Source organism: Xiphophorus couchianus, chromosome 5 (genome assembly GCF_001444195.1).
Source record: "Xiphophorus couchianus chromosome 5, X_couchianus-1.0, whole genome shotgun sequence".
NCBI lineage: Eukaryota > Metazoa > Chordata > Actinopteri > Cyprinodontiformes > Poeciliidae > Xiphophorus > Xiphophorus couchianus.
Window position 1 is genome coordinate 33684831 of NC_040232.1, and position 23810 is coordinate 33708640.

Below are 23810 nucleotides of genomic sequence, written 5' to 3' on the forward strand. Positions count from 1 at the left end.
GCGTAGTAACATTTTGAGAACAAAGCCTCGGTATTATCAAAGATGACCGCCACCGGGCAAAATGTACAAACGAAAAACGAGATAAAACACGCCATGAAACTGACAGGGCAACGACACAAAATGACGCTTCTAAGATTTTCCACGTAATGACCCAGTGGCCTAATGGATAAGGCATCAGCCTCCGGAGCTGGGGATTGTGGGTTCGAGTCCCATCTGGGTCGCATTTAGTTTCCTTTTAGTTGTGAAAGCACGCAATGCCATTGTTTATTAAGAGATAAACCAGCGATGAATGCTGTAACGCATTTGTCCTGTTGCTGGATCTTATGGATCAGTATTGTGTCGAAACTACATTTTAATGACAATCTAAGACATACTAACAGTAGCGTTTGTTCATGTCAGAATTTTATTGCTGAATTCATTTATTTTAGTTTTTGAAATGAAAGAAAGAAAGATAGTCAAAATGTAATTCGTAACATTTTATTACGTATGGGGGATTCTATCATTCAACGTACATTTAGCATTTCAAGAGATAAAGGGGTTAAAACTGTGAATTTGCCATAAATTCTTACGTTATTTTACTGAAAACATGTTAAACTTGGATAAATCTGTAATTGTCAAACTTTTGCTTCACATTAATTCTTACTTTCTTTCAGGCTGAACGTTTTTTAGTAGACCGAAATATCAACCCTGTTATGGACAACAAAGACATTGTGTGGGGAATAAACAGCAAGTTTTAACAGGCTAAGTTAATTTTATTTCATCATATAAAGTATTCTAACATAAATACTTGTGTTTTTTTAAAAAAAAAATACAAAAACATATTAATGAATCACAAAATTGTGTGTATTGGACCAAAGACGTTTTTATTGAAACTCACTGAATGCCAACATTTTTTAGAAACAAAACTGCCTATAATTTAGGACAAATATCCCAACATTTATTTTCATTTTAGATATTTACTTACTGAACATAAACAGATCTGCTCTTAGAGCAAAGAATTGACAGAACCAGAACATTTTATTATATTTTCATTATTCCATTTAGGGGTTTCTAGGCCTTAATTTATAAAATAAACGACTTGTCAGATGCGTATAAGAAAACTGTAATAACTATCCAAATTGCTACAACATTTATGCTGATATTCTTTTCTTCAACACTAGGGGGCGGTGAATACTCATCTTTTTTTAAGTAATCATCTTCAAGCGGGTTAAATTGTGAATTTTATGCTAAATAGCCTCCTACTGAATGTAAAGGTTAAAAGTTTTATGTGTATAAAAATGAAGAAGCCAAGAATGGAATATTTAATCTGACACCAGATAATAAAGAAAGCTTATTTTTAATCAAATATTTGTGTGTGTGTGTGTGTGTGTGTGTGTGTATTTCTTTCACACAGTGGGCTCTGTTGGTGTATTTCGAATTATGCTCAGATGGTAGGAGTGTCGTGTGAAAGTGTTTGTGTCCCTGTTTTGGGCCAGCCCACACCCTCCCTTTGTACCTCATCCCATCCGCTCCCTGAGCGCTCCTATAAAAATCCCAGGAATCCCAACTTGAGGACAAACAGTGCAGTGAGTCCAAAACGGGCCCATCCAAGATGACAGGAATTACTCTGGTTCTTTTGTTTCTGGCGTTTCCTCTTTATGAGACAGAGGAGCAGGCTGTCAACGGTGAGTTGATTTATGTTTGTTTGTTTTTTCTGCTGACTCGTGGTGTCGATTTTACAGCTTTAGGTATGACCAATACTAGTCACCGCCTGGCATTATTTGTGTCTGTAATTGGGTAAGGTTTATTTAAATACTGTATGCCATATAAGTAAGTTTATTTTTTTATGTATAAGATATTTAATACAGAAAAGGCCTGACTTCAAACAATTATTTTAAAAATTGTTTAAAAAAAAAAAAACTACAAACAGTGATCCTGGGAAATTTGAGGTTTTTGTTTACATTTTGTTGTTATTGCTATTATTTTACCATCGTATATACAAGTAAATCCTACTGGCACACGGCGTCTCATTTTCAAACCTGCCCTAACATGCCAGGTATATTAATATAAATATACCTGGCAGTCAGTGTAGTCAATCTAGTGCATACAACTAATTAAATGAAGATACAAAATAAAACAAGTGGACCATATTATGGATAGCATTGCTAATAAAATAACAAACAGCTTTTTCCAGTGCTTTTGACATTTGCTTGAAATCTTCACGGTCAATTACGCTTCGCTGCTTCTGATCCAGTTGTTGCTTCTTTCGAAGTAGACCTGTATACCTGTTCTACTAAATGAACACTAAATACTTCATGATAAAAGCCTGTGAGTAGAAGCTCTGGATGCTCTATTTAAGTGGTATAGAAAGTTTACTACCACTGATAGTAAATCCGGTATTGATTTATAAATTACATAAACAGTTACAACAGCATGCATGTGGAAATCTAATGTAAATGTGCACATTATTATGGTGGGTGAGATCCTGTGAGGAATCTCAGTGCCCAACATCTAGAAACAGCTTGAATAGTCAACATTTTTTTAAGTTAGCAGTATTCACTTAAATAATGACACCACGGTCAGAGTGAGGCACATAGGAGGCTCCAATTAGTGTTATTTTATTATAAATAAAATACTGGGTGGACGTGGAAGGAACTATTTTGGGCTCAGACAGTAACCTTCTATTGTAAAACACATAATGACTCAATGTGTATAGGAACACAAGGTGTAAATTCTCTAAGGAGTGACTTATGCCATATACATTGAGAGTACTTGTCATGTTTTGTGGTGAGGCAGACGCAGTGGACCCAGGTCAAAGTGAAGGAAGTTATGATTTAATGATAAACAAACAATAATCCAGGCAGCACAGATGAGTGGAAGGTTAATGGCTCAATGCTGTTAGCAACTGGTTCAAACAACTGACAACAGACTTGACATGACATGACAAGACAGTAGCATAGACGAGAACCCGACAAGGAAACAAGGGGCACAGGTGGGTTTAAATACACAGGGAGACAATCAGGGGAAACCAGGAACAGGTTTAACTAATCAAGGGGTAGACGGGACAACAGAGACTCCACAAAACACAGAAACCTAAATAAACACACAGAAAAACTCAAATCCTCACAATACCCTACAGTCATTTCCCCAGAATTCCCTAGTCCCTAGTTGAACAACACAGCCAAACCTAGTGCACTTAGGCAGGATGTTGTCCTGAGTGACTTCAGACATTGATTTAGGACCATCAGTGAAGCCACGTGGCTCTGTAGGTGTAAGGGTATCTACGTCAATGTGGGAGCCATGCCAAACAAACTGATTGGTTCAAATTTAGGCATGCCGTATTGAGGCGTTCTACAGAAAACCTCTCCTATCTGTTTGATTGTGAACCCATGTCCACAATCAAATATATGTCATCAGCCATTCCAAAGAGGTCCATGGTGCACAAAATCCAATGCACTGAGGATGACAGGAATGTAAAAGTTCTCTTCAGCTTGCAGAGATGTTGAATGACATGGAGACTGGTGAGAAAACTTTAGCTTTATCAAAGAAAGTTGCCTGCTATGCAATAGGTGACCATCAGAATGTAGTGACAGGACGCAAAGTCTCTGCAGCGGTTGGCCATAAACCATCTCTAATGACAATAACTGTAGACCTGGCATAGCTGGAGTTTGCAGTCCAAGCATTAGATGTGGAAATTTGTTGACTCAACTATTGTCCTTCAGACTAGCTGCCTTAGTGAAGCTGAGAAACTCTCTCAGTCCATTACCCTGAGGTTGATAAGCAATGGTCCTATGAAACCTAACCACTGGACTCTCGGTGATGGCATTCCACAATTCAGAAGTGAACTGTGACTGTGTTTCAAAGAGAGGCCTGATGGTATGCCAAAATGTATTGTTCACATACCAATTAAGGCACACACACCACCTCTGCTGTCAATGTTGATGACATTGGGACACCTTCAAGCCACCTGGTTTGTAATGCAATGCATCATATTGGACTCCCATGCAGGTGCCAGCCCAGGTCCTCACACGTTTCTTAATCCTGTCAAACAAACTTGCCAGCTATCAGTCACAGGGCTGCATTAGTGTCTGGATGGGGAAGACCATGAATAGTGTTGAAAATCCCACTTCTTAAATTGGCGTGAACTATGGAATGGGGTTGGCTTGTGGAGGTATCATACAGCAGAGTCACGCTGCCTTCACCGGAAACCACATTTGTCAGCATTAGCCCCATATGGGTCATTTGAGCTCCTGTACACACTGATCTGTTCTGTGAACAACAGTCATAAGGGCATAGTCTGGTCCCAGATGAACAACCCTTATCCTGGCCCAAGACAGTCTGCCACTGAATTAGCCTTGCTAGCAACATGTAAAATGTCTGAACTCTGAAATACAGGAGAATTGTCTCCAATGTACTTTCTTTTGCCAGGCGGCAGTTGGCAACTAAAGATAGCTAGCAGTTTCCAGGTGTTATCCACCCATTACTAACACACTGCTTCCATGTCATACTCAGAACCGTCAGAGTAGATTGAAATGGGAGCATTGGCTAACGGATGAGTCAGTAGTGCTACATTAACTAAAGCAGCCATAGTATCCTCCAAAGTCCTGTCGCATTCTTCAGACAGATGACTCAATACAGTCACAGGATGTTTTGGATATTTGCTTTTTCTTCAGTTTTTTTTGATGTTTCGAACTATTTTGAGGTGAAACAAATGATAAGTCTTCTTGCAGAAGATCAAACACAAGGCCAATGCTGTTTCCAGGTCAACAAACAACTGTGTCATCAGCATATAGGATGATAGACGGAGAAAGGCATCAATAATATTCTGGCACACATTATTATTAGACATTGCAAGAAGTGATGTTCCTAATACAAATCCCAGAGGGACACCTTATGTGACATTTAGGAAACAGGAAGAAAGGTCAAGACAAACAAAGGCCCACAGTGTTAATAGAGTGGGGTCACTCTTTTAGCAAAGGGAAAACAGTTTTCCAGATATCAGTCATAGTGTCAGTTTGAATTGTATCATTTTGTAGCTGAAGTGCTGTTTGCTTCTTTTTCAGAGTTGTACACATTTATAGAGAAGGGTCCACAGGATCCTGCACCAAGCAACCAAACCAGACTAGTGGTCAAAGAGCCCACTCTGCCCATCAATGAGCTCTTGGAGAAAAGCAGCAAGTCTAGTGAGTCTAAGCTAAACTTCCACCCGATGCCATCCGCTGTGTGGCCAAAGCACAGCAACCTGGCCCCGGTCCTCCGTCACCACGGCCCCAACAATAAGAGCAAAAAGGGGCACAAGAGTGACCGTTTAACAGAGCACAACAGTGAGAAAAACAGGGGGGACGTTGCCGGTTTGCTTCCCAAAACCCAGCTGACAGGAGCCACAAGTGCTGGCTCCAATCGCACGACACAGAAAATCAGTCAGGACACCCAGACCCACATCAGCCCTCCTCAGCAGGGTGAGCCGGAGGGACAGCCCAACTCCAAACCCAAGACCCCAGCGCAGACACAAACACCCATCCAGCCGCATCAAACAGCTTCTTCACCTCGCAGAGACTCCCCCAACCGACGCCAGGACCCAGAGGAGAACCGGCCTGGGAGGTCCGGCCTCTACCAGTCTGGAATCAGCTCCGCGGCCTGGAACAACAGCCGCCCGCCGGCGTTTTTCACCCGGCGGTCCTCCAGCCTGCTCTACCAGTTTGACGTCCTGAGGCGAGGTAGGAGAGGCCGGTGCCGTTTCCCTGATCTTGAAATCCGACCTGTGTGTTGTGACAGGGTGCTCCACATATCTTCTAACAGGGTCCCTGAACTAAATCTCCCACATGGGAATACCTTAATCAAAACAATTCCACTCTTAGAGCATTTATAGTTGAATATTCCAATACATATTAGAAGTTTCCTGCCCTAAACATAAGAAAAAACAGGCAAATGAGACGTTTTAGAGGCAACATTTGAAAATGACAAAACAGAGTTGGAAGTTCAAAGTCAAAGACTCTTCCTCTCTTAAAAAGTCTAATGCTTTAGTGAGTGAATGTGTATTAATAGTTACAGCAGTCATGAGTCTTCCCTGCCATCTTGAGAAAGCAGCACAGACTCTTCTCAAACTGTCCTCTCAAGCTGCCTTTCTCTTGTCCACAGAGTCTGACTACACACACGATGCCTTCTGCATGAGCGAGTGCAGGAAGGAGAAGGATGAGAGGGAATATTACTGCTACAGTGAGTTTGGTATGTAATACAAAGACATGTAGAAGAAATGTAACCACATTTAGAATGCGTTTTGGTCTGTGTTGTTATTTCCGTGATGTTTCTCAGCAATTTAAAACAGATTTTAATGCCGTACTTGTTTGCTTGCTTTGCTTGAATTACCTTCAACCTAATACAAAGAAGTATTCACCCTGTTACTGGTTTCTTCTGATTTTGCGTTTTTGTCAAGCTTTGTTGTTTCAGATCGTCAAAGCAATTTTAAAATCAAAGATAGCCTGAGTAAATACACAAAACTGAGTTTTTCAAGCGACGCTTAATTTAGTAATTGGGGGGGAAAAAACTGTTTGGTTCTGTGGGAAAAAGTAATTTCCCCCAAAAGTCTTAGCAGCAATCATACATTTCCGAGTGAACGAGTCATAAGGTTCTTACCCCGATGTGCAGGAAACAGGGTCAACGTTTCTTGCAGAATCGTTTTTATTCAGTCATATTTACACATGAAAGAGCCCATTTAAGATCGTTTCACAGCATTTCGATCTGATATAAAACTACACTTTGACTGGGCCACTTCTAAATCTTAGTCTTTCTGAGCCCTTGAGAGCTGGACCTGCTGACGTGCGGCAGGGTATTAGACGGCCGACTACTGTCCTGCTGTCTGACCCGAAGAGGGTTGGAGTGTAGAAAGAGAGAGAATTCATGGTTCTATCAATTACTGTAAGTTATCAAGGTCCTGGAGAACACTACCATCTCCATGATGGCATAATGTTCTTTTTCATTAGCGCTGGTAGGTTTACACCAGATGCCTTAGCAATCACTTTTGTTTTGTTTTGTTTGGAGGGGGCATGTGAGACAGACAGGTTGCTTTTTGTTAGCAGTAATTTTCACATTAGAACTCTTCACCTGAAGCCATTTTTTTGCTCAGTCTGAATCTTTTTCCTATTGTTGAATTATGAACTCTGGTCCTAACTAAAGCAAGTGCAGCCTGTAGTGCTTTCCTTGTTCTTTACGTCATGGAAGAGTCTCAGACACTCTCTTGGATACGTTTTGGTTGGTCAACTATGGTACATCATTCTGACAGGCAGTTTCTCTTAAAATGATTTGCTGAGGTGTGAGTTGTAAAAGTAAACTCGGCATTCTAGAGACCATTTTCACTTAGCGCCTTGTTGCTTTGGATGTTTTTTTTTACAATTAATAAATAAAATAGGATTTCAGACTGCTTTTAGTGGTCTCAAATGAAAAGACGAAGGGGGTTAACTAAAGATTATTTTCTTGACGGGACACTACTTAAATCCTAAATCCAATGTACCCAAATAAATAAAACTTGAAAATCAAAGAATGATTGTTTTTTTTTTCTTTTGCCAGTTTGTTTCGCCTTGACTCATGTCATTTCAGTAATATAAACTAACCAGCTTTACAGACGTTAAAAATGTGAGCTTTCTTCCTGGTGCATGACGGCTTTTCCAATCATGCATCTTACATTACCCTGGACACCGTAATGCCGTTTTCAAATCGTCTAACCAAACGCCTCTCGTCTTCTGGACAGCTGTCAATGGGATTGTCCACGACATCGATGTTTTGAGGAAAGGAGTCAGACTGATCACGTTGATGGTGAGCGCTGACGGCTTCTACAAGATGAGTCGTCTCTACGTGACCCCGGACAGCTTCTTCTTCAAGGTTCGCCTCCTGGTCTTGGACACCTTCAAGTGCAGCAAGCCCTGTCCTGATATCAAGCTTGGTGAGTTTAAGAAACTTGCTTTTGAGTTGAGCGGGAAACAAATGTGTCTGACATTTGGGTTTGATGCAGAACACAGAATCGTTTTTTTTTGTTTGTTTGTTTGGTTTCTTTTGCTGTGATTATGAATTTCGGGGTGTGTTTCTACTAGATTTTGGCCATTCTTCATTAAAAATATTTAATGTAGACTAACTCAACCTGCCACCTGCTTTGTCCCACAGGGGCCAGATACATTGTAATGGGTCAGATCTACCACCGGAGGCGCCACCTTCCCAGTGACCTCCTGACCCTGCTGGCTGGCAAACTAAAGCCCGGGGATGGCCTCCTGCACAGCAGCAACTACGTCAAAAGGTTCAACAAACGGAGACACCAGAAAGCTCTGGAGGCCGTCCGCTCCAAGTGTAGGTGAACCACTGACGAGAACATCGCCCCCTGCTGCGGGGGAAGAGACTTCGCAGCCGATCTTACCCAACCCTATGGCACTGTGCAAGATGGGAGGATGTCCAGCGGAAGTGGATGTGCTCTCATATGGACCGCTACCATGTATCATCATATCGGCTTTATCTATGAAGTTCCCAAAGAACTGAACTGAGCTGGGGCCTCTTTGATGCAAGCGGGACGCAGCGAAGTACTTTCTGAGGTGTACGCAGACATATTATAGGCACCTACTAGGGGGTTTTCAATGCACAAACAGCTGTCAAATACAGAAAATACCGACTAGAAATGATTATTCTGCCATTGTTTTTGGCGCCCAATCTAGCGCGGCGCCCCCTGGGCGTCGCATTTTAGTGCACACCCACTTTTTGCGCCAACGGATGCAAGCAACTTTGACTAACTGGACTCCTCCTCGTGCTGGCTTGGGACTCAAGTGCTCCTCTCTCACGCTATCTCCTGAGCTCAACTCGAATTAAACTCTTCACGCATTCATGGCTGGTACATGAAGTACCAGAGCTGAATTGGTATCACTTTTCTGAAGAGACACGAAGCTGCTCCGAAGCGTGGGACAAATGGCTTGTTTGTTGAATCTGCTTCAAAATTTGGCATTGGGAAAAGATTCCGTCTGTTTTCCACAATAATCAACACAGCATGGGATGTTGGGATGGTTTACGGTTTAGTAATGCTTCAATTTCCTAGACATTAAATCCAGATAGCGAGGTTTAAAAATTGCTGCAAATTTTTTGGAATATCCTAATATTTTCTGTCATTACTCTTTTCAAACATGAAACCCATAACCCATGACTTCAAAGAAATGTACTGCGACTTAAAAAAAACCCGGGTCAATAGATTGTTGGATGGGAGGAAGCTAAGGTCCAGACAAATAAGAGGCAGCAAATCATAGCGGAGAGCGAAGAGGAGTATTCAGATGGCGAGAAATGAGGAACTTCAGCTGGCTCTGAGAGAGGTTCTGCTTTCTTTAACTTTAATTATGTGTCCACGGTGATAAATAGGCCCAACATCAAAAAGGTGGAGGCGGTGGGGGTCCAAACACAGCGACGAGGAGGAGTCGTGGGTTTCGCTGAGACCGGGCCGTGAATCAAATCGCGGGAATCTGATCCTCCACACACCTGGGCGCTCAAAGAAGCGCCTTCATCGCGGCTTATTTTCCGAGATGCTGCGTCTGCTCGGGAGGCCAATGCTCAGAGGGGGGATATTTGAGAAATGTGGAGGGAGCAGCAGAGTGAGAGCGGGTGGACAAGCGACGTAAAATATATATTATAAAAATATATATTAAAATATATAACCAAGAGAGCCCGAGCGGCGTCGGGTTTGTCGAATTAGCTTGAGGAAAAAACATCACTTAAACTCTTGCTCTGTCTTTCTAAACTTAGCCTGAATGAAGACCATGTGCTTTCTAGGTGAGAAATACACGTTATTAAGCACGGGGACGGCGCCGGAGGAAAGCGTGCGACTCACACAGAGGTCACGGGTTCGAGTCCCGGCCCACTCCCACAGCCCACTTTCCTGTTTGGCTGCTGTCAAATAAAGGCAATTAGAACCCCCCCCTTTAAATATATTATTATTTTTCGCTTGATTACATGCAACTTTGTTATTCCCAGAAGTGCCGTCCCTCAAAACAGGGCGCAGAAATTAAAGTTTAACAGCCAAATTCTGCTGCGCTGAACTCCTCCTCCTCCTCCTCCTTCTCCTCGCCCCCGCCCCCACACTCCGCATGTCCGTCATCTCTGGTCAGTTCCCAGGCTCCACGCAGCCTCTATCAGCGATCAGTGCTGGAGGGAACAGGCGCATGTGGTGGGCAGGAAACGGGAGCCTGATCCAACACTGTGGCCACTATCACAGCGGGAGGACATTCCTCATCACAGAGCATGTGAAGGAGGGGTGTGGGGCGGGTAGGTGGGAATATCTGGTAGATGCTTCCTGTGTGAAGACTGCGCAAAAAAACCAAACAAAAAAAAACAACAAAAAAAAACTGTGGGCTTGTGGTCATCTGTGGCGCTCCCGGCATCCATGAGAGCCTCTGGATCCATTTAGTGGTTTGAGTGGAGGAGATAAAGAGGTGGAGGTCAGGGAGAGGAGAGGGAGCTATGGGAGTCGGTGATGGCTGGATGTGTCATTCAGGATAACTTGATCACAGGAATGGTTGTAAACAGGTCGTGACCTCATCGTCCCCGGGGGCCCACTTCTCCGTTTGGCACCACGGATGAGTTAAGAAGAGGCTGAGTCAGACATACACACACACACACACACACACACACACACACACACACAGGCCTCGGACCTTCTGGTACAGCGGCCGACTAAAGTACTCACACCGCTTGAACCTTTTCTCCATTTTGTCATGTTACAACTTTATATGACTTTATTGAGCGTTTTGTTGTTGTTCAGGATTTTATGCAATATACCAGTATAGAATTGTGAAGTTGCGGGAATATAATAACATGGTTTTTGCAAACCTTTTACAAATAAAAGTCTGAAAAGATCTTTCATTTAATGTGTCTTACTATGAAACTCCTAACTTCCTCTACCAGATTAGTAAATTATTGTAGTCTTATCGGGAAACTAGCAGCTCACAAATCCTTGAAAACACCCTCCACACTCTGATACATGGCAGTGGCTGCATGGTCCTGTGGGGATAACATCCTTCAGCTGGGGCAAGCTGTTGAGACTTCCTAAAAAGTAAAGTCAGAAAATGGGCTATGTATGGTTCCTTAAACAGGAGACTGACTTGGATTATAAACTGAGCTAGACCGTAGTGTTTCATATTATTGACTTGGAATCATTAGCATTGAATATATTTGTTGTACTGAACCGATTTTTTCCTATTTCATATATATATTTCTGTTTATAAATCGCAACGTCTTAAGATGGCATTTGTTGTCGACTGATGCTATATACAGATAAGTCCCAAAACTATTCCAAAACCCCGGCAAATTTAAAGATTTTTTTTTTTAGTCAAGTCAAACTTATTTGTACTGCGCATTTCATCAACAAGGCAGTACAAAGTGCTTTACATCACAGCAATGTAATAGTTACCAATCATGAAACAAGCATTTTGTTGCATTTTGTCAAATGCTATCATCAAACCCATCAGCCAGAATGTACATCAGTTATACGGATCAATGTCCCAGTTAAGTATCTGTATAGGAAGCTCTGTACAGATACTTAGCCTTGATTTAAAGGAAGTCGTTGTTTTGGCTGTTTTGCAGTTTTCTGGAAGTTTCTTCCAGACGTCTGTGGCACAAAAACCGATTGCTACTTCTACATGTTTGGTGATAAAAGCCCGACTTTGCAATGACCTTTATGTGCCTCTGAAGGTTCAGGTCTGAGTCCATTACCGCACCCAGATTTCGGGCTTTATCACTAGTTTCTGTCTGTAGTAACTGAAGTTGTGGAATTGACTTTTACTCAATCAGGATGTTTATTTCTGCAATGAAATTTGATTGTAGTAAAATAAATATATATATATTTTTAAAAACCACCAGAAATCATCAACGTCTTGGTTTTACGTGATATTTCAATTCCCTTGACGAACAAAATTTTGGATTTTCGTTAGCCTTAAGTTATAACTACCCCAAAGACCAGCAATAAATGGTATCCGGCTCTGTGAGCAATCAACCCGAGTTTCACTTGAACGTTTTTCTTTTCTACAAAGAAAGATCAAAGCATGTTTCACACAAAAAGACAGAAACATCTCAAAAAAAGTTTATTTTATTATTATCCAGGATGAAATGTCCTATCAAGTACAAAAGAGAGTCTCTTCAGAGTGGCCCGTCGGTTAAAAACATAGAGTGCTTTTTTATCTGCAGTTACGTTTCCTCGAGACACTACTTTTTTATTTTTTTTAAAAAATGGATAACTTTTCCGTCAGTTTGAATAAATAAAACAAGAAATGCAACGTCAATATAGAAGTTATGCCGACTTTTTGTTTTACAAAAAAGAAGAAGAAAAAAATCTGTACAAGTTTGTCGTGCCACTCAACTGGATCAGAACCAATATGCTCACAATGTGCAGCACTTCTTATACAAAGGGCAATTTCACCTTAAGAACCGAGTCCACTTCAAATAAAAGAGGAAAAAAAATACAGTTTAAATTTACAGGAGGACTTGGTTGCTGGTTCAAATAGTCAAAAATAAAAGTTCTACTGCTCTAAAAATCTTTTCTCTCTACATATTTAGACAGCAATAATATACAATAGAGATTACAAACAGAAAATAAAGCACATCATCATCTTATAACAAAGTAACAAACATTCGGTTGAATGACAAAGAGAAGGAGGCAGAAGCTACATCATCTCTCAACTCTGCTTCAAAAAATGTTGAGAAAAACCTCAGGGTTCAAAACAGAGAGAAAAAACGTTTCCATCATTCTTTAACACATCTAAATCGAAAGACATCACTGCTCCCCAACTTTCTTCTCTTAAAAAACAAACAAACAAAAAAACGGACGAATCTCACACACAAAAAAAGTTCCCAGATACGCCTGAAAAAACGCAGCTATAAAATGTTCATACAAAGACTCCACAGTCGGTCGTCGTTTGAGGTTCGACTCCCAGTCGCGCTGCCGCAGACCGCGACATAACTGAGCTGATGCTGAGTGGGGAAGTTCATTATCCAATTACTTTAACCAGACACACACACACAGAGAGAGAGAGAGTTGAGAGATGCATGTGAGCCAACCTGTCAGCTTCAGACACACAGCGTTGATGAGACTCTATAATGGAGGGAGCTACAGTACTTTCAGCCTTTCACACAATTCATTTTCTCTAAATGGCCTCCTCCTTTCAAACACAGACAGTTTTTGACTTGCATTTCAGAGCATCGCATGGAAAAAAGGTCAAAAAAAGAAGAAGAGGAAGAAAAAACAGGCCGGATGCGGTGGGTGGGATGATCTGTCCGGTGTCGTTTCCCTCTGGACAGTAACATGAAAGCATTTCAGCCTTCTGACAAAAACACACACTCCGTCTATCAGACTGCTCTGATAGGGGCTGTGCTGTCAAACATTTGCATCGGGTTCATGCTTGATGCAAACCTGTGCCAACGTCAAACTAAAACACTTGAAGAAATAACAGAGTATAATCCTGTGTAGTTGTCAAACTACACAATGCCTTGCAACAGTATTTATACCCCCTTTTTTCAGCTTTTGTCACATTACAAAACCAAACCTCAGTGCGTTTTATCTGGATTTCTTTGAACAGATCAACTTGATAATTGTCATGCCCCTTTTGTTTTTTTTTACCCAATTTACTTTGGGCCTCTCTCAACTGCTAATGGTTCATGAAAACGCTACGTGTGGAGAAAAAGAACTAAACTCTGCAGATACTCTGACCTAGGGCTCGGCGATGTGGCTTAAAAATGAAATAAACTTTTTCTTTTTAATACCAAATTCAATTTTGATCAAATTTGTTCCCTCTCGTGATCTTGACGCGGCGCTCAGGATGATGGCAGCAAATGTCACGGTCGGACAGCGTGGAGCTGGGCGGGTTGTCCCGTCAGACCGTCAGTTCCCAAAACCACACTGACGGTTTTCACACACACACAAAAAAAACCTTGTAAAGGCCTACATGGGGCGAGTGTGACCCCGCTGGACAGAGTAAATGACCCCACATCTTAAAGCTGGAGGTGGGTTAACATTTTCTTTTACAAATGACAGAAATAAAACAGTTTTCATTAAGATATTTTCTATCATTCAGTCTGTTAAATGACCTGAATTCAAAGTCCAAGTAAATAGAATCTGTAAAGCAGGCTTGTAAAAAGAGATTGCAGTTCTTGGGTGGGCTTACATCACTCTGGAAATTCAAGGAGTGCATAGTTGGAATTAAAAATCAAACAAAAATAAAAAGATTAAATCTTCAAAAACGAAAACTTTCAGTTTACTGATAAAATCCATCGTCCTGTCCTACCATCCATATGACGACACACAGTGGTGGCATCATTATGCTGTGGTCTTTATGGCTTTCTTTAGCAGGGACAGCCAAGTTAAAAAAGAACTGCAGAAAACTTTAGGGTGTTGAGGTTCACCTTGAGGTAGAACAAGAACTCTTAACATACAGCTAAGTGTGATTGCGGCCTAGTCAAAGTCCAGACCTAAAGCCAACAGAAAATCTGTGGGAAAACATAAAAACCTTTTCAGACAATTTTCATCCAATATAACAAAGCTGGATCTACTTTGCCAGGACAAACTGGTAAAACAAAACCTCAAGTTATTCATACCGATGGCTTTCAGATTATTATTTATTAAAGCCAGAAGTTTATTTTGGAGAGGAAATGCAACCAGCATATTTGAAAATGTAAATCAATGGAAAAAATATATTAAAATTTTGTTTTTGTTCACCTTTTATTTGCAAAAAAAAAAAAATCATAATCTTCCCAGTTATCAGTGGAGCTCATTTTAATGAAGACACATATTATAATTGCTGACCAGGTTTTTGTACGTCTGAAGGTCTTTGGTGACGAAAACGGCTTTAAACCCAAAACTTTTATTTTTTAAGGTTTTATTGGCTCTAGTGGCCTTTATTTGATAGTTAATTGACAGAAAAGTTGGTAATGAGAGAACGGAAAGACATGTGGCAAAGGTCGCCAGGCCGGGAATCGAACCTGCGACGGCCACGTCGAGGACTAAGGCCTCCATACATGGGTTGTGCTGAACCCCTGCGCCACCACAGCACTCCCTTTAAACCCAAACCTACAAGGCGTGTGAATAACTTTTTCAACGGATTGGTTTCCCGTCACGACGACGTGCTTCATTATGTTGGTCTGTTGCGTAAAATCCCAACAGAATACACTGAAGTCTGCAGACGTGACCAAACACTCAAAAACGGGGGTAGAAATACTTTTGGTAGGCTCTGTTAAATGAACTCGAGTTAAAAGAATCGTGATCCGACACCGTGAACCCATCCGACCGACTGAGTCATCCAGAAGGAATCTGTGAGGTTAGGCGGCCATTCCGCATCCAATCATCTTAATTTCAGCCATCATCTTGTCTCCTTCATTCCCATCTTCCTTCTTGTACGCTGGAGGGAATGTGGATGTGTAAAGCGCCGTCAGGTGGCGGACAGTGGGGCCGGAGCCACACCGATAGGCGGGGGGAGGGGTCCGCTGACAACACGTCCTAACCAATCAGAGATGCGACTTTTGACACTGGGATTTTAAGCAGAAGCTAAGATGCGGCTGACTGTAGCTTGTTGTTATGTGACCTGAAGAAACAGGAGGAAGAAAACAGTTGGAAAACTTCTTCTTTTTGTTTTTTTTTTATTAAAAGCTTTACAATATATGACAAAATATGACTAGAGTAGGATACAAAAAAAAAAACAACAACAAAGTATCGGATGCCAGTGGGTCAGACATTTTGAAAGACCAAGCAGCCATGTTGGTTAAAAGTCACTGAAATGTACGACAAGATGTCTGCCCAGCTTATTTATGTACAACTTTTTACGATTTCTAACCCCCTCGCCGAGAACACCAAGCCGAGCTTATTCAGAATAGGAACGCTAACCTAGACTTGTCTCTGTCCTATTTTTTTTTTTTTTTTTTTACACTTTCTATCATTATTTTCATTAGAACATAAAAATAGTCCTTCACAAAACGATACATTATAAACATAAAATAATACATGAGAACAGCCAATAAAAAGAAACTAAGGGTGCATGCTCTTGTTTTCTTGTTGTTAAATGAGGTAAACATGTTCTGCTGACGTCAAATTAAAAATATAAATTATACGTCTGATTTCACAACCGAAACCTGAATTTTATTCTTTCAAGCATAAAGTAAGAGGAAAGAAAACGAAAGTGAGCTTTTACATTTTTGCCTCGTTTCCAGCTAAACATAATTTTTTTTTTTAAAAAGTGAGTGTGTAAAAAAATACATTTTCCTTTGGAGGCTCTGTGCTACCAACATGGCTGCAGCTATTAAACCTTAGAAAAATTCTTACTTTCGCTTTTATTTACTTTGAAAATAATAAGAAAAAAAAAACAACCACACACCTAATGTGCGGCTTATTATAAGCACTTTTTTAAAAAAAACAAACAAAAACAACAAAACAACGTTTTAATGCCATTTTAAACACGTAAAAACAGCAAAATCCAGGATAGAAAATGAAAATATTTTTGTTTAAGAGTGACCCCGGCACCCAGGAGTCTGACATCACAATCTGCAAAAAAGAGAGAGAAAGAATGGATGGGAGTCAATACATGCGGGTGAAGTACGTCAGCATTCAGAGCACAGAGAAGCTGAATGAAAACTGGCTTGAAAAAACAAAAACAAAGAGACAAAACCCAAGTGATGTGAATGAAATGATGGTAGTATCTGCTGCTTTGAGTGGACAGGAGTTAAATGGACCCTCAAATGTGTTAGTGCACAGTGCGAGAGGAAAACTCTTTTGCAGATACTTATAAAACGTCCAAATTCTGTCCTGGGTGTTAAGAAAATAATTGAGGACAAAAAAAAAAACAACACAAAACCCCTAAAGGTCACATATTTGATAAAATATCAAACTTAAGTATCATATTGGTATCGGCGATACTGGCCATGTATTTCCTTGGTATTGTATCGATACCAAATATCGCACATCTCCACTGACCCGTTTTTCTTTAGCCAAAGAAGCCGGCAGCGAGTTTTGAAAGGTGAAAACTGAGTGTTCACTTGCTTTGAACTCCACAAAACAACATGTAGAAGAAGAAAATGCAGCATCATTAGATAGTAAAAGTTGAAGGTTGTTAGGAGTAAGTAACAAAAATCTCACTGAAGCCTTAAAAAAAAAGCTAATTGAGTGAAACCCTGTTCTGGGTAAGAGACAAAGCAGATGGATTGAGCAGCACAAACGTATTATTCCTAAAAACTGAGGTGAGTTTTGGAGAACTGACGCACAGGAATGTTCTGAGTGAGCATGCGCCTCCAGTGACGTCATAAACCAGGGGGAAATGAACAATTTTAAAGGAAAAGAAAAACAACAAAAGAGATGGTTTGAAGATATCAAGGAGAAGAGGTACGAGCTAAAATCGTTTCAGAAAAAAAGTCATCCTTCTATCTGGTATAACTCCACTGCCCTCATCAGACCTTCTTGCTGCCTCTTCACAGCCCGGCTTTTCTCACCTGCTGGCTTTGAAGCCTTTGAGCTTCTGGACGAAGAAGTTCTCCAGAACCTCGGCACACTGGTAAAACGGCGAGTCGCTGGGGTTGTAGTACCGGCAGTTGTCGAAGATTTTGGTCATGTCTGCTACGAACTCGGTCAGCTTGACGTACTCCCGCTTGTGTAACCTCTCCTCCATGGTGGACAGGTCTGAGGGGAAAGGTTTGACGGGACAGTTGAGACACTGAACTGCTCACGACAGGGAAGAGCTGTCATGTTGTAATTGGACGCAGCAGATTGATAGTCAGGTTTCGCAGTAAGTCGTGCTATGATTCGAATCCTCCAATTAGGCGGTGGATGAAGAATGCTAAACCTCTGCCAGAGCTGACCTCGAGCGTCTCCGGGGCGTCCAGATGAGTCGCTGACATATTACCTATTTATCATTCCTGAGGGGAGCGTCGTTTCTGCAGCAGACAACGTCAAAACCAAACCGCAGGAATGTTTGAAAACGCAGGAAGTTACCAGAGCTTCCACCGAAAAGAAGCTGTCAGTGTTGGGAAGCTTGTTTAGTCAATTTATAGAGCGATAAGGAAAGAGAACAGAAAGCAGAAGAGGCTTCAGGTAATCTGCTAGAGAAGGGTCCAAACAAACACATTTAACTTTTTCACCAACTCCCCCTTCCATTCAGCTGACCACTGGCAACGTTTCAAAGACCTCCTTTTACTTCTTTTTCCCCCCTCTGTCGTCTGATTTTATGCTGAACCCCCTCCATAAATTACCAACAGCTTCAGCCGCGGCGGCTACAAGATCGCTTTTATGTTGCATTTGTTTTGAAAGCAGCGGACGGACAGGAGTTTTCCAGGACCGGGCCGACACATAGCGGAGTGCGGTTCCACGGGGAGGCCGCGGCGGGGCCCGGAGAGACGCTCATTAACAGTTTGTTTGGATGGAGGTTCAAAAAAAAAAAAAGCCCTCTTCCTCCCCCCTAAACCCTATGCCGTTGACGCAAGTCACCGTTTACATGGTCGGTTTGATCTGAGTTGGAGGGCTTCCTTCAGACGGCCGGCGCTCTGAAAGCTACAGATACAGAGCGTGGGTGTTGCTTCCAGAGATTACAGTAATTATAGAATAAAAACAGCAGAAACCGCCGCATCAAGCAACCCGCTCTCATAAACATGTAGTCGAAATTCGGTGGCGGCCGCTTTTTTTCTTTCTGCAACACAAATGCACGACGCGCTTGCAAGTACAAAAAACCAGATCGCAGAGTCATGCAAAGACAAAACGTGGAAGCAGCTCGAGAATCTTAGGCGTGATGAACGTCTGCTCCCATATTCACGTCATGAAATACAAGAATTTCATCTATTTTAAAAAGGGGAGGGATTTATTTTTGTAATTTTTTGGAGAAATTCAATACCGACTCATTTGTAAGATTTATTTTGCAGCGGGAAACTGCCACTGTAGCTTTAATGACTTTACTTACAAACATATTCATTGAAGTTTAATTGAAGGATTCATTACAATTGTTAATAACAAATGGTTTTTATTGTGTCGCCTCACATTTCTTGATTAAAGCCACTGCAGTACTTTGCAGAAGTATTTAAATTGCTCGAATTTCTTTTCGCTACAACAACAAACTACCTGTATTGTCCATTTTATTGGTAAATGTGAAGCAGAAGGAAAATTATACAAGGTTTTCAGTGAAAAACACGTTTTCTGAGGAGTTTGATGTACATCTATGTTCACTTGGCAGTGCACCAATTACAGTTTTTAGTTGACAACGATCTTTAAAAAGCCTAACTTGCCAATTCTGATTTTGGCTGATGCCAATTTGGGCTTAAACCAAAAAAGACCTGTTGAGTAATTTCAATTAAGTAGCACAAAACAATCTTAATCTGGACCAAATTTTCAACACTCACCCATTGGTTCCTTGATGACTTTGTAGTAGTCAGGGGCGTCATTAGTGTCTACTGGTTCCAGGAAGGGCCAAGCCATTTTATGTGCCTGCAGAGGAACGAGAGACAAAAAAAACGAAGAGGGGAAGATGCTTGAGAAACTGAAACCAAAGAAAAACAAACGGCTCCGTGAAAATTGCACTGAAAGCAGGTGGGTCAACACAGATGTTCTACTCCAGCCTCTCTTTCTTTCTTTCCCCATTTCTCCTTCACATAGAGACAAAAAGGAGAGCAGGCGGGGGAAACAGGGACAAGAAGAAACGAAAACACAGAGGCTCGGCACATGTCCAAATAGGAGAGGCCGACCCTTCAGATAAGATGGACACCGAGGACTTTTGTTTTCTGCTCTGGGGCTTTGAGGAGCTGTCAGTGTAGGTCAGCTGATCGTTAAACTGCAGCTGATGTGTTTGTGCGTCGGTAATGTGGAGTAAATCTACTTTACCCAGCTAGACTACATCCAGACCAATCACCAACTCTGTTCACCTGTAAGGAGCGCAGTATCCGTCGCAGGCCTTCATAGTCCTTGTCGGTCAGCGGGGTGAAGACCGTCATGGCGTCCTCGGTGGATTGACACTGCGGACACACGTACTCATCGATGTGGTTCGCCTCGCTCTGCAGGATGCCCACACAGCGACCGTGGTACCAGTTCTGACATCGGTCGCAGCCGATGTAAAACCTGGGAAGGTAAAAAAAAAAAGTTTTTTAAAACTTGGTGCTTAAGACATGTCTTCCTTCACAATTATGCATCACTTTGTGTGAATTTATATATATGTGTGTATACATATTCACGTTGAAATTTGTGGTTGTAACACAAGAAAACATGGAAAAGTTCAAAAGGTGTGAATACTTTTGTGAGGTTCTGTCTATTATGACATTATTCATGAGAATGTTTCAGAGTGTGAACTTAAAGTTAATGTTTAAACTCTTTCCCAAATGACATGCATGTAGGGCTGAAACGATTGATTGATTGTGATTAATTGACTAAATCAACTGATTTAGTTATCGATTAATCGTTAACTCGAGTAAACAAACTGAACTTTTTTTTTTTTTAAACTGTATCAAAACGGTATTTGTTTGTGTATTTGCATCAATTAATGTATTTCTACAATTGTGTAAAAAGGTCTAAGTGGCTGAATGAAAAATCGTCAGAAAACAGCAATAAAAAAAAGATCAGATTAAAATGATTAATCAGCAGTGATCAATTATTCGCCAGAATGGTCAACTAATCGCCAGAATGATTGATTAATCGTCAGGGTAATAGGCCCTTAAACATGTATATTTCTTCTGGTTGGTTATTTTCAAATACCGAAACCTGTGTCAACAGATGGCTCATGTTGATACACACACACATGTGTATGTATGCACACACTCCTCCTTACTGGGACTCATCGTAAGGCGTCTGACAGATGCAGTACAGCTCCTCCGTGCTGCTCTCTTGGCCCCGCTTACACTCCACGCAGATGTAGTCGTCCATCTTTTTGGCCTCCTTCTCCGTGATGCCCACACAGTCACCGTGATACCAGTTGGTACAAAGGTCGCAGCCGATATAAAACCTGTGGAGAGAGGGGAGAAGGATGATTTTAGAGTACTCCTCTAAAATATTTGCAGATTTAAAAGCTAACTACAACTGAATCTCAAGGCTGAAATTGTAAAGTAAGGTTGCATTTTGTAAATAGATCTAATGCCGCGTAGATATTTATACTGTGTTGAAATTAAATTACTTTAATCCTCACATCAGCACTTTATCATTTCAACTCAGTATAGTCACTAAATATTCAATAGGGCTGATATGGCTTAAAAATAAACTTTTTCAAACCGGATCTGATTTCCGATTTTAATAAATTTTTTTCTAAAAAGGAAATTAAAAATGACAAATAATTTTATTAAATATTGGCTTTTATTTCAATCATCCCTTATGTGAATGTACCACGGAGTACTAGGGCTACAGTACAAAAACTTTTGTCTAAGACAACAATCCAAATATTAACAAGATAAAGACGCAATTTTAACAAAAGAAAGTCTTAAAATTAAGAGAAAAAAGTCACTTTGAGAAAAGAGCTTCTAGAATAATCAAAATCTGACATGACCAGCTCAGTTTGTATCGTTCTTTCTTCGAAAAGGACTCAGTCATTTGTTCAATAATTTTAAAGTCCTGCTACTGATAATAATAGGATGCCAATGTGTTAAAAGATGACATTATTCTTGCAGTAAAAAAAAAAAATCTCAGTGTGGCCGCTAATATTCCGTCGTAGAGTTGACCTGAATTCAAAGCCCAAATGAACAGAAGCTGTAAAACATGCTTCTCAAACAAAATGGCCGCCTTGAGCGTCCTGTCATCACTCTCAGCTATGGAAACCCAAGGTGAACTGGTGAAATAAAATCCAGATTTTCATCTTCAAAAGCCAAAATCTCAATAACTGATCAAATCAATTAACCACCCAGCCCCAGTATTTGATAAACCCTTGCATACTTGGTCTCGTCGTAGGGCGTCTTGCAGATGCAGTAGAGCTTTGTATCCTTCTTGCTCTCCTTTGTGCTTGTAGTCGAGATCATTTTCTTCTTCTTGGACTTTGCCGCCGACACCATCTCCCTCTCCTCCTCCCGTTTCCTCTTGTGCGTCGAGGCGACGGCGGTGGCGAGGTGGTGCTGGGAGGAGACGCCGTGTTTGTGAACCGCAGCTTGCTGCTTCTGACTGTGGGCGGCGGTGGCTGCGGCGGCCTGGGCCGCCTGTTGGGCCGCAGCCTGAGCCTTTTCCTTCTCTCGCCGAATCCGCAGCAGATCCCTCTTTAGCTCCTCCTGACGATTCCAACGTAGGGAAATATGGAGTTTAAAAATCAGGCCTATTTCTGTTGAATTCAAAATGCTCTTTGTCAATGGAGTTCTCCGGCACGTCGACGCTTACCTGAGCCTCCAGCTGCAGCTCCTTGTCGAGAAGCGCTCGTTTTTTCAGGATCTCCATCTTGAGGCTCTCCTTGTGTCGATAAAGGAGCGCGGAAAGCTTACTAGCATTAGCCATCCTCCTCTTGGCCTCCACAACCTCTTCTTTCTTTTTCCTCTTAGCTGCCTGTCTTTCATCTTTGTCTATCCGGTCCAGAATGAACTTCATCACCTGGTTGCAAACAATCATCCTGAATAGAGATGGAAGGAAAATAACAGACAGAGAAAGAAAGAGAAATGACTTGTGACAAATGTGACGGTAAAAGTCAGAATGTCCATAAAAATCAACAGAATGGAAATTTAAAACCAGGGACAACTGAATGGTTGCCATGATGAGAGGGCTTCTCAAACATGCATGAAAGAATCAAAGCAAAACTGTTTTTGATGAGGGAATAACATTACAACATGATGTAAAGCTCAAATTCTGGCCCTTCAATGATTTTTAACACAAAAATACAGCGAGCTACAAATTTGCTGGGGGAAACCGTGCTGGTAACAACTGTGACTTTCTTGTGAGTTCTGTTTCAGGGTTAGGTTCTTTCTAAACATGTTAACATGTTTAAATGAGAGTCAAAAAGCTTCAACAATAAGAGAGTGTAGGCCTGCCTAAAGGGTAACAGTGAAGCAGAAAAAAAACAAAACAAAACAGGCGGTTTAAGTTTTTCTTATCTTCAAAGAGCCGCAAGTTTAAAAATATAACATTCAATAAATTTTAAAGAAAGAAAGGTTACGTGCTCATGGTGATTGATGCTTCTAATTAAATTATTCAAACAAATATTAGTGATGAATAAGTCAGAAATAAAGATCCACAGATAAAGTCTGCACTGTGAGCGATTCTAAAAGCAAAATGTGTCTTCATGACTGTAAATCCATGTTATCTATGGCCCTCAGTGTGTTCACTCGTGTTTGCTAGTGTTCACAACCGAGATCGAAAGTCTGTGCCTCGTTCTGAGTGGCATCTGTGTGAAAAACACACCAACGCAAACATGGCTGCCGAGGTCAGCGGTAGGCCAGCGTTGCTATGGTGAGCACGCGGAGGCGAACGAACAAATGCGGGCAGGCATGTAGAAGAAGCTAGACAGAAGTGTTTGAGATTGAGAGGTAGTCTGGATTTGATGTTTCAGGTGTATGTGAATGGGCAGTGTTGACACAATGTCTGCAGACAAACGTATGGTTGTCAAGGTGAAATGTTGGTCAGAGTTCAATCTCTAGGCAGGATGAAATCAGAAAAAAGCAACAAAGAGTTGTTTTTTGGGGCAGATCTCTGAAGGGGTTGGAATTGTGCTGCCAGATTAATTTTTTTTGCGTGTGATTCTTATTAATAACTGAAGTTGCATTTTGTTCTTTGGTTTAGGATCACTGGAAGAACATACTGTTATTATAATTTAATGTTATGAAGTCTCAGAGGAGAAACTAGCACAGAAAACCCATGACAATACCAGAATAGCTTAAAACACAAACATGGATGAAATTTCAAACAAAAACAG

At 41.2% G+C, this 23810-nt stretch overlaps 2 protein-coding genes and 1 non-coding gene across 5 annotated transcripts in view; 2 read left to right on the forward strand and 1 right to left on the reverse strand.

The window, feature by feature from the left end:
* Positions 1 to 148: 148 nt before the first annotated feature.
* Positions 149 to 221, forward strand: trnar-ccg (transfer RNA arginine (anticodon CCG)). Its single transcript has one exon. It is a non-coding gene; the product is annotated as a tRNA-Arg (tRNA).
* Positions 222 to 1535: 1314 nt separating this feature from the next.
* LOC114145600 (uncharacterized) lies at positions 1536 to 10857 on the forward strand. The gene is made up of 5 exons (XM_028019242.1): positions 1536 to 1664; positions 5043 to 5696; positions 6118 to 6204; positions 7724 to 7915; positions 8134 to 10857. Exons 1-5 carry the CDS (start codon positions 1592 to 1594, stop codon positions 8319 to 8321), a joined length of 1194 nt encoding a protein of 397 aa, XP_027875043.1. The 5' UTR covers positions 1536 to 1591; the 3' UTR covers positions 8322 to 10857.
* A 1203-nt stretch (positions 10858 to 12060) lies between these two features.
* The window catches only part of LOC114145599 (nucleosome-remodeling factor subunit BPTF), a 46364-nt gene continuing 34614 nt past the window's right edge, over positions 12061 to 23810 (reverse strand). For 2 of the 3 annotated variants that reach the window (XM_028019240.1, XM_028019239.1), the window contains exons 30-36: positions 22289 to 22514; positions 21857 to 22182; positions 20766 to 20939; positions 19870 to 20062; positions 19351 to 19435; positions 17458 to 17644; positions 12061 to 15563 (exon numbers count right to left, since the gene is read on the reverse strand). In XM_028019240.1, coding sequence (XP_027875041.1) covers positions 15527 to 15563; positions 17458 to 17644; positions 19351 to 19435; positions 19870 to 20062; positions 20766 to 20939; positions 21857 to 22182; positions 22289 to 22514 — 1228 coding nt within the window. In that variant the 3' untranslated portion in view covers positions 12061 to 15526. Of the gene's footprint in view, positions 15564 to 15611; positions 16517 to 17457; positions 17645 to 19350; positions 19436 to 19869; positions 20063 to 20765; positions 20940 to 21856; positions 22183 to 22288; positions 22515 to 23810 lie in introns of those variants that run through there. The other variant, XM_028019241.1, reaches the window with a different exon arrangement.